Below are 12401 nucleotides of genomic sequence, written 5' to 3'. Positions count from 1 at the left end.
CTAACACTGTGGTCAGTCTTCAGGATCTCAATGTTAAATTGAGAAGTGGGTTTGTTGCACTTTCCTCATTTCCACACGATTTTCTCTGTGATTCCATGGCAAGAGTCAAACCTTGAAACCACCTCAGTGAATCCCTGTGAGTGAAGCACCTACCCTCTCAAGGATAGGCATCAAGAAATGATGCCTATCCTTGACATCAAACATCTCTATTGATCGCCCTGGTGAAGTGCTATTTTTATGAGACAGAGACACCTTTTGACATCTTTCAAATTCACCCCAGCTGTTTCACTGTCCCTCTCCTGCCTGTTTCAGGGCCATTTAACGCCCATTTATGCTCAATGTTACACAGATCCAGACGGAGTCTTCCTTTGTGTTGGCCGTCAATGTTCCCTCAAATTTCTCATGCGTCTGAGCAAACGCACAAAACTCTCTGAGCGGTCAACTGGACCAAGTTGAGCGATGTGTCTTTCACTGACTACACTGTTAATTTCCTCACCTGACTAGCGTGTAGTCTCTGTGTATTGTAGTCTGAAGCCTGCGCTACAGCGATTCTCTCTCTCGTTTCTCGTCTCCTGTGCGTAACTCTGCCGCCCATTTGGCTCAGTGCATGCACACATTTTGACCAATCACGTGTGTCTTTAAGAGAAATCAGCTCTTAAACATCACCCAGGTGCAATAGTTCACTTCAAATGGCAGCTCTTCTAGTTGCTGTTCGCCCCATTGTGTACGTTGCGATGTCAGAAGCTCTGTAGTCCTGAAATTGTGGTACTTTATGTACAATTCAGGATGAATTTTTGTTGCGCACCGTAGATGTTTTTGTGCGCTGAGATCGTATCAGCTGTCCGCAGTTGTGCACACACGCAGCTTAGAGGGAACGTTGCCGGCCGTATTTCTGCACAGAGCTTACCACCTGAAACCGTGGGGGCAGTGTTGCTCATGCTACCCAATATGTGGCTCTAATGAGGCTCGAAGAAGACACTGCAATGGTGATATATTTTACGACCTCACAGGCCACCGCCTCCTACAACGTTGCCTTCTTCCACTATTATTTTCAGGGCAAGACGATGCTTGGAATAGGTGATAACTTATAGCCTAAAACGATCCCCACGATGAGAATTTAGGGTCTCCCGCAACAATGTGGCGTACACAGCATTTCCCCTGACTCATAACAAGAAACAGTATTTGCCGCTCGAGAATTGGAGTATACAAGTACACAGAAGACTCGCACTAAATGAGCAAAGCTGCTGAACTGCACAGTATTGCGCTCATATGCCATGGAACTGCCATGTATGTTTGTCAAACAGTCACACATGGCAGAAATATTGGTGTTGTTTTTCAGCATGCAAGAGGTGGAGGAAGTAATCTGGCAGTTTATGACCCATTTAGAGAGACAAAAAGTGGACCATCCCGATGTGGAAAGTTAAAAAGTTTGAACTGGTGCAAAGGAAAGCAGTGCAGTGCCCCGCAGGTCATGGTTTGGTGGGAGCAAAGGTTGGTTCATGTTCAGCTGCTGTAAAATGCTGGCGCAGAACATTTCACCTTTAAATGCAAACCAGCACGAGTGTTAAATCACTGTTAAATGAATGGCTTTAATTAGCTGCTCATATCCCTCTAATTTCCTCCCGTGAGTTATTAGTGGAATTAAATCTCACATTTTGAATTCATCAGGGTCTAAAAACCAAATCCTGATTTGCAGGAGCAGTTTTTGTCTGACAAATGTCTCCCTTCAGTTGGTGCAATGCTGCGCTCTCTGTGCCCTGAAGTTTATTTTGTGGGTTGGAGCTACAAGTTTGCAGATACATCATGGAGTACTGATTGATCATCATTGAAATTTAATGATCTCCTCACTGTGGCCAGTTGCTTAGCAACACGAGCCATTCTGTCTATGGTCACCATATCCCAAAAGAAGGACCATGCCTTTGGTCTGGACATTTGAGGAATGCTTCAGAGGGACAAGAAGCGGCACTGCTGTGGGTTACTTTACTGTATGCACAACACAAAATCTAAACCAGCTCTTTTGTTTAGTCACTCTCATTTCAGCAGCCAGCAGAAGACAGAATTTAGAGAAGGAAAGGCTTCATATCACCTGCTTTTCACTCCTTGCCTGTCTCAATTTTCTGCCACGAATCTCAGAGGTGGAGAGGGAGAAAAATAGAAATAAGATGGAGTGAGAGTTGTTGCTACAAAGACACAGCTTGAGCGAAATCAAGCATTTCCTTTTTCTCGCTCGAAAACTCCCAGATGATGATTTTTTTTGTTGTTGTTGTTGTTGCCTCATGGTAGCTTTTTTTGGCTCTACTGCACTTTAAAGACACCAAATGAGCTTGTAAATCTCTTGAACAGACATGAGGCAAAACAAATGTGTTTATTTTATTGCATGAACATGATTTTTACAGTAGTCTGGAGTCTACAATCTAGATCAAACCTTGTGTGCCTCCAAACTTTTCGTTATTAAATGACTGTTTTGTTTCTAGATAACTGGAAGCCCCACAGATAAACGACTTTTAACAGACCACAATGGAAAATGAAATCTTCGGAATACTGAATACTAGGGCTCTCTATTGGCAATACGTATCTCAATACAGGATTGGTGATGCGATACATTGCCATGTATTGCGATACTATTTCAACACTACAGTATATTGGGAGAACGCAGTGCAATGTCATGTGCATGACTTTATAGTTACAACATCAGTCCAGTTATATTTTCATATCAATTTCACACTCCAGCAGTGGAATGAATTGCTTTCTCAATCGCTGATATAATACCAGTGTACAAAAAATATGCTCGTATTTAACTCATCTCTAATGCAGCAGCATATGCAAGTATCTATTAGGGATGGGCAATATGAACAAAACTAAGATGAAACTTAGTGGAGTTTGTCTCCAACATCTAATAAAATAAAGATGGATCCAGAGACTCAGAGTCGACCAATGTAATTGTCAAAGTTTTCCTGTATTAAAAATAAGTTTATAACTACGATCTTGAACCAAAGTCCACCGCACTCTCCATAACTGTCACATGGCGGTGTCGGCTGTCAAACGCCGCAGAGCTGGAGCGCACGGGCCTGTCACGGTTTAGTCATGTTCACGTGTTTAAGTCCCATTTCAGTAGCAAAGCATTGAGTCGTGTGTTTATCGAATTTATCATGAGATGCAGAATTGTCACCATGGAGATTATGTTTGGTGGTATATCGTGTACGCTGAGTTATCGTCCATGTCTATTATTTATGTATTAAGTATTGACTTAAATATAGATATCACACAAACAATTGCAATATCTCAGCAAAAACATTACAATATCACAATGAAGTATCACAATATTTGAGTGTATTGATATTTTCTTACACCCCGACTGAGTACTTTTATTCACCTATATATCAAACAGGGTTTCGTAGCCCATATTTGACTCACAGATGAATATGTGCTATTATAATGTAATTACATTGTGCATATCACATTACCTCATGATACTCAACACAATTTCATGATATTGAGTACGTTCATGAACCGCATGGAGGATTGGCAAGTGAACCCTACGTTTTATTTGGTGATTGACCTGTGGAAGTCAGTAGTCAGTTATTACTGTTCTATGTTGGCGCACGGCTTCTGTTCCCATCCATCAGCCTTGCCAGCATTTACTTAATTGAAGAAACATTACTGTCTGTCAATGTTGTCGGCTAAATCTGGTTCCCCACTTTGATCATGTGTTTCTTGGGCATGTGCTTGATGGAATGACTTTGTGGGAGAAACATTTCTCACAATGCATTTGTTGTTGCTGGAACATGTGTTCTTGTTTGTGATGTATGAGAATGGGTTTTGTTGCGCTGAGACTGGCTTTCAAAATATTGCCAGCTGAGTTTTGTGTTCTTGGCAGCAGCTCGAGATGAGAAACTACTGCTGACAGATCTGCTTTTATTGCAGCGAGATATTGTGTCGTTTAGTTTCACTTTCATCTGACAATGTTGACCGTATTTCACCGAGAGAGTCGTGAGTCATGTTTCAGAGCTCTGCCATCTTTCTTATCCATAAACTTTATCACTCAAATGACCTCTTTGACAAACCCATTAGAATGTTAATATAACTGGTCGAGGGGTCTGTAGTATTACTGAGAAATATTCAAATTGTTGCAGTAGTTTTGTTCAGAAGACTGAACATTACTGATGAATATGTATGTGCACAGCATATATTTTCATATTTAACCTCCAGACCAATGAGACCAAGCATTTATTTATCTCAGTTGTTGACTACTTTCTTAACCAGTGAAAGCAAATATCCGAATTGACCATCCCTGGAGTCTTTCTTTAATGTAGGGATGCTCCCATCAGGGCTTTTACTGCCGATCACCGATACCGATTGCATGGCTTGACAATGAGTTTGTAATCAAAATGATCAGATCTTCTATGTACATGATGTGAAAAAATGAACTTTAAATCATTTTAATTCTGACATGTTTTAATATACCCTCTTCAGGAAGGCAAAAAAATAGGAAAAAAAAAACTTGCAGAATCCAGCAACTATTTTGTCAAAAGGACGACAGAAAAACATTTAATGCGCGACGTCCGCGTTTGATGAATCTTTTCTCTGTCCGTGAAATATTTACATACTGGCTGCTTGTAGCACGATGCCAACACAGAGCACTGCATTTATGAAAGTTTTCACTCCAGACGTTTTTAAGTTTCAGATTCAGGTGGCTGGCGAACATTTCACCTGACTCCAATGCGGTGACGGAGCCAGTTGTTTCCGTCTCCGTGTAAACCTCATCGAGCTCAGTGAAATAATTATTAATCATTCTGAATGTCACACTTGGACACTCAGGTGTTGCTAGGCATTAGCTGTGCTAACAGCCTACTGCTAAGGAACCAGCGGTCTCACTTTCATGAGCCCGGGAAACTCTCTGTGCTGCGTCAAGTGCTGGCTCCTTAAATGGCATATTTTATTTTAACATGCTTCCCTGCACAACATTTTCCGGTGCACGTGCTGCAGGATGCAAACTTTAAATGACAGATTGAAAGAACCTCCACACCAGACATGCCACTGCCGAGCGAGCGGTGAGTAGGGAAGAGAGGATGCGTCACAACCAGTGGGGCTTCATCACAGCGCCAGCTGTCACACAAGATTGGTTGTTGTGATCGGCAGTGACAGGTAGTGATCGGCATTCACCGGTCACGCTGAAATTGGCCAATCACGATAGGTGACCGATCAATCGGAGCATCTCTACTTTAATGTGAAGGCTGTAGTTTTTTAGTTTTTTAGGCTCACAAGCATCATCATTCAGTGCACCTCTCAGTTTATTAGGTCACCCATTTGGACAAGACCCCATTAACATTTCTCTATTATGGTTGATGTAAATGTCATGCTATTTGTTGGATTTTTCGGCTACAACCAGGGATTCTGAGGGACGTGAGGCACTGTCCAATATTCACTGGTGCTGAAGCTGCATCTCTGTTTACTACTGTATACACTAGTAACCTGTCCAAGGCGTCTATTACTTTATGTAGATGGGATGCTTCAGGCAAAGCCTGGAAGATCGATTCAGTGTGCTCAATGGACTGCCGCTTGTGAAGGAAATACACAACCAATGTTACCAAACCATTCTACTTTTTTTCAATTCACCCCGGATTGTGCAGGTAATTTACTCAGATGTTTACTTGAAGAGCTTAACCATCTGCCTCAGACATGGAGTAGATCTGCTTCTTTGATCTGGAAGGAGCTGGAGAGCACTGGAGTTCTTTGGTTCCTCAGTCAGAGCAGACTTAAGTCCAGAAATCCATGAGTGAACTACTACATCTATAGAGATACGTATTTGAACATCAGTTGATTTATGAACTAGTGAAAAAATATAATAATTAGAATAACATGTACTAATGTTGATGGTGCTCAGCTCATCTAAATTTGTATTACTACCTATACGAGTCTCAATAGGACCAAGTCTGCATATTTTTGTTTTCACAGATTAAATAAAAAAAAAAATGCAATTTCATTCCTGATTCTAATAAGTAAGCACAATAGAAATCAAGCCCCGATCATCAGCCCTGCTTCTAGATGAAAACATTACAGGGCAATAGACAGTCACAGGAAACAAGCGCATGTGTTTCCACACACATTTTCCAGTTTAGTAGAGGAATTGCTGTGGTGAATTGGTCTGTCTCTCCCGGTCTCACTATTTGGCCAATTGTACGTATACTGTTTTGGTAAAAACAAAAACAAAGCCAGACTGTTTTGGGGAAATTGATTTTTCTTTTTTAAACCCATTCTGGCTCCACAAATTTAAGACACCTGTGTCTGTTGGTTAAGAGTGTGATAAGTGTCCAGATGTGTTGATTTATTCTTCATCACCTTTCTACTACTTGCTGGATCATGACTGGATTTATCAACTAGTTGTCTTTAACTAGCAAAGAAACTGATCATAATTATCACCTGTGGTTTAATCCCCCAAGAAGAGCAGTGTTCCCATCTTTGTTTTTATTCCAGCCTGAATCTGAAACAGGAGGAATAACATTCTAGAATGGAATTCAACGAGGAATCTTGCTGCCAAAAACTGTACCCTAAAGACTCAATTTTTGTAATGGAACTCAGCTGAAAGTTTATTTTTTTCTCCTTTTTTTCCCTGACATGAATATGATAACTTTCTGTGGAGAAAGTTGGAAAATAAAACTCCTAACAGAACTTTCAGAATTGACTAAGACGTGTCCCATGACCTCAACCATGCCTCATGCTTTTTAAGACCGTCTGGGATAATCTGCTGATCTCAGACCGTTTTCTTCGGCTGATCTTCTCTAAACATTCTGTCATGTCTGTTCAAGTGTTTTGGGAGCAGTGTGATTTTAAGTCGTCTGCCATGTGAGTACTGTCTCTCATACAGAAAATACAGAAAAAAATACTACTGTACAATAGATTCTTTAAGTAATGCACCCAATATTGGTTCAGACAATTTTTTTGACATCACTAGTCTGTATGGCCATAGCTTCCATGGCATCCATATCATATTTGTCTGAAAAATTGGGGCCCCGCCCAACTATTTTAGAAGGACTGGTTTACTGTCAGGAGTATGGAGGAATTTTTTTCTGGTCAGTGCATGGTTATTGCGTGTTGTTTTTTCAATTTAACTCAATTGTCAGAGCACAAAAGGGAACTCAGAGACATGTTTTCTACTCAGGTTAAGTCCTTATCAATTGATGGGTGGTGTTTTTAAGTGCGTCCACTGCAGAGGCAAGCTAGGTGCTAACCAGCAGCATAGGTGCTGCCTGACAGGGTCCTGGTCTCTTCAGGCCACAGAGAGACACTAACACCATCCAGCTTTAGGAATGACAACTAATAAAATGAATATGAATGAAAACAAATGTTTGACTGGGAAACCCTTTCTGCCTCTTCAGAGTCCAGGAACCTTGCACATGGTTCATGAAAGCTTTAGACCTCTGACACATTAGAGAGACACTGTTTGATCCAATTTCTCTTGACAATTTGCCCGATTGTATCTCACCATCTTGATTCAGCAGTGAAAGCTCACACTTAATCCAATTACTGAACTAAGTGGTTTCTCAACACTGTCAGAGAAGCCAATGCTGCAGCTAGAAACAGTGAGATCTGACGGGGGAACTCCAAATGCCTGCTGTATTTTGGTTTGCAAGCTCACACTGCGCTGCACAAAGACTCCAGTGTCTTGCATTGTCAACAATAAGGAGTGACATTTTAGCTTTTATTGGGGCTTGTTAATGAACCATGGTCATGAGAGGATCATGAACATGTTATGGTGAAGCTGCTTCCTTAGGAGAACACCTGTCAGTGTGCATGGAAGCACAGTGTATTTCTTGCAAATAGTAGTGCAGACTGTTTTGACAACCTGTTGGTACGAATATGAAAGCCGCAAATAGCAACTGTCCAAGAGAAATCTGCAACCTTCCACACAGATACTGAGTTCAGACTTCTTCAAGTGTTGAATGTTTTACTTTGCAGTGTGAAGCACAGACTCTGTTTCCACCCTGCACTGCTGTGCCTCTAGTCTTGGAATAAATCCTGGTTTTATTGAGTCCAACTGAAGTGCTGCTCTATAAATCTTTGAAAAGAAAAAACCATAAACATGTCCACAGCTAACATACCTTGGATCCCAGTTTGTGTGTGAGAGTCAGTAACTCAGTTTCAGACTGAAACGGCATTACAAAGACGGAAACTAGCTCCAAGTCAAGCAAGACTCATGGACCTGTTATTTTCACATCATGTGTTACAATTTAAGCTTCAAGTCTTGTGTAACTGACACATGAAAATAATTTCTCACCTGGACTGAAGGCTATTGTTATATATTTTAGCTAAGGTCAAAGGTCACTGACATAAACTTTATTTTACTAGAAGTAGTTTGGAGAATAACTGACTTCATTTACATTTCACTTACTGTACATTACACTTTATTTTTTATCTTGATATTATTTATGTTTAATGCATTACTACAACAAAGAAAATTCCTAGTCGGTGGAACCCTTCACTGACCCTCTACTGACTCAAGATGATCCACCAACCACTCTGTCCACGTCACGATCCATCCTCACCTTACCCACCAACAAGCTCCAAGGATACTTGAACTCCTCCCCCATGGGAAGGGTCTTTCACCTCCAACATGGACTGGACGTTCCATCCTTTTCTTAGGATGCTCGGTCTCAAAGAAACAGAATTGGTGACCAATAGAAGGCCAGCGGAGCCTGTAGCATAGCCAGACTGATGTGAAGACACATAAAACATTTGTTATTTGGGCAGTTCTTCCACCATTTAAGTAATATGTGCTCTTTATGTGATGCAACATGCCGAGAAGCTGTGCTGCTTTGTTCCATATTTGTCACTTTCCTTCATTTTCCCCCACATTTTAAAGGTAATTACTTAGTTTTGCTCTGTTTTTTATTTGATGACTTGCATCAGAGAGTCTCTTGGACATTGGTTTCCAAGCAGGAGCAGAGTTTACATTAAAATTTATGGTAACAAAATGTTTTGCTCAGATAAAGATACACAGCAGAAGAAAATCTGGGACTCAGGAGCCTTTCCACTATTATAATCTGCGAGCAGAGATGTTGTGCAGCTCACAGTAGAACATTGCTCTCTGCCTAAAACTAACTTTGATGACTGAATTCTCAGCCTTTTCTTTTCACGCTCCACTAATGAGCAGCTTTTCTCTCTTTTGGATATTTAATTAGACATTAAACGGGAGCAGGAATCCACAGAAGCCGGCGCTCACAGCAGACACGCACTGTTCGACAACAATCCTGCCGCGTCAATGAAATGCTTATTGTCCATTCTCTCTCTTACGCAGAACAACATGAGTCAAAAGCCGCAGGAGTTCACAGACAACCAGGCCGGGCCTTTGCACAAGAAAAAGCCCGGCAGGCTTCCCAACGGCCTGAGCCTGGAGCGCTGCACCAACGACTACCACCATCACCTGCCCTCAGACCAGGAAAACAATCCCCGGCTCGCACACGCACACGGCAAGAAGAAGAAGAAGAAACGCCTGAACAAGAAACGCAAGATGGTAAGTCTGCCGCCCATGTTCTTTGGCTTTTCCTCGGGCTGCAATATGTTATCGTAGTATTACTATTTTCATAGTTGAACTACTAATCTGAGTAAAATAAAATGATATGTCTTATCACTTTAAGAGATATAAGTTGGGTGTTTGGGAGGTCCCAGACAGTCTTAAGAGGAACACAGAGAGTTTTTCATGAACAATGTTGAGGTGATGAAACCATCCGTGCTGGACAACTTACTCCAGACTCTGCTTGAGGGTAGTTTGCTGATGAAGCACCCTCATTTCCCTGACTGTCAAGGATTTTGCAGCACATGTTGTCGGCCAAATCACATGACAGTTAAAGCTTGATGTCAGTCATCAGTCCTCACTTTAAAATGGGATGATTTGTTGAGGTTACAGCACAAACACGTGGACCCAGACAAAGTCCAACGCTTCAGAAGCAGAATCCACCGTTATGTCAACTTATCTGCGATGTACCTCCAAGAAGTACAAAAGAAATACACAAAAATATTGTTTGTAAATTGTTGTTTGTAAACTTTCGTTTTACTAATTGGGCCACACATGCACCATTGAAAGATGCGAATTGAAGCAGTGCGAGCTGTCTTGATAAATCACCTGTTTGCATGGTTGAATATACACACTACACCATGTTGAAAGCTATTTTTGATGTTTTTCATCCAAATTTTTCATCTTGGTTATACAGTATGAAGAGACGTTCTAATTATGGTTCACACATGGTGAGAATCAGCAGTCATCTTCTCAAGAACACCTGGTGCGGGGTTCAAGTTATTATAAGATTCTTGTCCATTTAAAACATAGTTAGCATGCAGGTAAGTGGAAGGGACTCCTGCTGTTGGGTGCGATCTTGTAACCAGGTGAAAACGTCTCATGAACATGTATCAGGCATTGATTCTGGGATTTTTTTTTTCTAGCAAGTAAAAATGTGTTGTTTAACAGAGCAATGTTGCTGACTCATCGATGCGAATGAGACCAAATGTTGCAATGTTCAATCCATTTGATAACATAAACATGCTGATGTATATTTACGTAGTAACCTACATTTGATGGAACACGTGCTCTGAGACCAATGGAGACTAATAGAGATGGGTAGAAAAATGTTTGCCATTTTTCTACCTATCTTTATTACTTTCCATCTTTGTTCTCAGAACTGTCTTTGTTCCTGCATTCTGTACATGTTCCTATTGAGTTTTGTTTGCCATTAAAAGCTATATATATATATATATATTTTTTTTTTTTTCTTTTTTTTTTTTTTCTTTTTTTTTTTTTTAAGTAAAACAGTAAAATACAGACGTTTTCCGTAGTAAAATGCATTATGAAAAAAATATTCATTAATAATTGATCAGTATTAGCAGCCCAAGAATAAATCCAACAAGCCCCTGTATTACTGTTATTCATGTGCTGGATTGAATAAATGTTTTACAAATAATTCTGTTGATGTGAAGTTTAGCTTAGGGAAAGAAACATGAAATGTGTCGAGGTGTATTCAGGCATAGACAAAAACACATGGAACAAATTCTCAGCCGCTCACTCACCAGCCTGCCTCACTCACCCACATGAAGCTACAAAGCCGTCCACATATTGGACACAGATATCATCACTGTGAGTCGGTTTAAATTGATATATTCTGTACGTGCCTCAGTTGCTGTATACAGCATGTGAAAACCACATTTGACAATGATCACCTCGTCTCTGTTTGGAAATACTTCACTCTGCTTTTATTCTTAGTCATAAAAGATGATTGTTTCTGTCTTGATATATGCAGACAGAACTTAGGGCCCATAGCTGACGCACTTTATGGCATGCATAATTGAAAAGATCATCTTCTCGGTGCACGAACCTTGTCTGTCCTCTCTGGTGCTACCTTGCAGAACTATTACCTTCACGGTAAATGTTGAGACATTGTCCCTTAACAGGGTGGCGTTTAAAATGTCAGAGTTCCGTCTGAAGCTTTATTTCTCCATTGAAAGCCTTCGGAGGGGGATCGACCTGTTATCAGCACTTTTGTTCGCTGAGTAAGGAGAAGACAGAGGCTTCAGTCTTTTAAAAAGTGAGAAGTGTTCTTGGCTGTTGGCTTCTCTTCCAGTCCAGCTCACAGTTCACTGCAAACGTTTTTCGATCTCTGGCATTGAGCCAAAGATCTGAACATTGTGATATTCTCAGCTCAGGGGAAGGGAAAATGCTTGCTGCTGCATCTGACATAAAGTAGCCTGGCGATAAAAACAGGGGGCGTCAAGAGATTGAAAAGGGATCTGTCTTTGAAATTCAGTGTTTTGCTGAGTCACAAAGAGTTGCTTGTGAGAACTACTGCAGTTGAATTGAATTCGTATCTGCTTGTAGCGTGATCCAGATAGGGCTGCTTAAGTACTCATCGGTGACCTTTCACGAGTGATCAGTTTTATTGAGGCTACAAAATGAAGAAAAGGACAAGGTCATGCTGGAGGTATTTCCTTTGAAAATATGACTTGGCTATTCATTTTTAATGTCAACTTTTGTGAGGCGCCAGTGTTCCAATGGCTGAGCCACGACCAAAAATTAATACGACTAAAGCCATTCGTTTGAACACATATGATTATTAATGGCGGCCTATTTCTTACTTTTTAAAATTTGAAATGATCATAGAACCAGCCAGTCTGTCAAGTCCAAATGTGGATGTCTAGTCTGAGCCTGAACTTGACATGTGTAAGGGGCTGTTCTTGACAATGTTTAGCCTACGTGATGTTTGAGTGGGGGATTGTGGTGTTGTTGACAGAGTCTGGTGCGAACAGAGGGACGTGCTGACAGGCCATCTGCTCTGCGAGCAAGTCAACACCACAGAGAAAATGAGAGGGGGAGGAGAGAAGAGATCTCTCAGGTTGGACCTCCCACCTGATTCCCT

General features: G+C 41.0%; 1 protein-coding gene across 10 annotated transcripts in view; it reads left to right on the top strand.

Annotated features, from left to right (window-relative positions):
• Positions 1–12401, top strand: part of auts2a (activator of transcription and developmental regulator AUTS2 a) — a 274712-nt gene that overhangs the window by 43288 nt on the left and 219023 nt on the right. For all 10 annotated transcript variants that reach the window (XM_053847999.1, XM_053847997.1, XM_053847994.1 and 7 more), the window contains exon 3: positions 9296–9511. In XM_053847999.1, coding sequence (XP_053703974.1) covers positions 9296–9511 — 216 coding nt within the window. The remainder of the gene's footprint in view (positions 1–9295; positions 9512–12401) is intronic.

The sequence above is a fragment of the Synchiropus splendidus genome, chromosome 17, assembly GCF_027744825.2.
Source record: "Synchiropus splendidus isolate RoL2022-P1 chromosome 17, RoL_Sspl_1.0, whole genome shotgun sequence".
Lineage (NCBI taxonomy): Eukaryota > Metazoa > Chordata > Actinopteri > Syngnathiformes > Callionymidae > Synchiropus > Synchiropus splendidus.
Note: the sequence above shows the minus strand (reverse complement) of the source record. Positions and strands in the feature narration are given on the sequence as shown.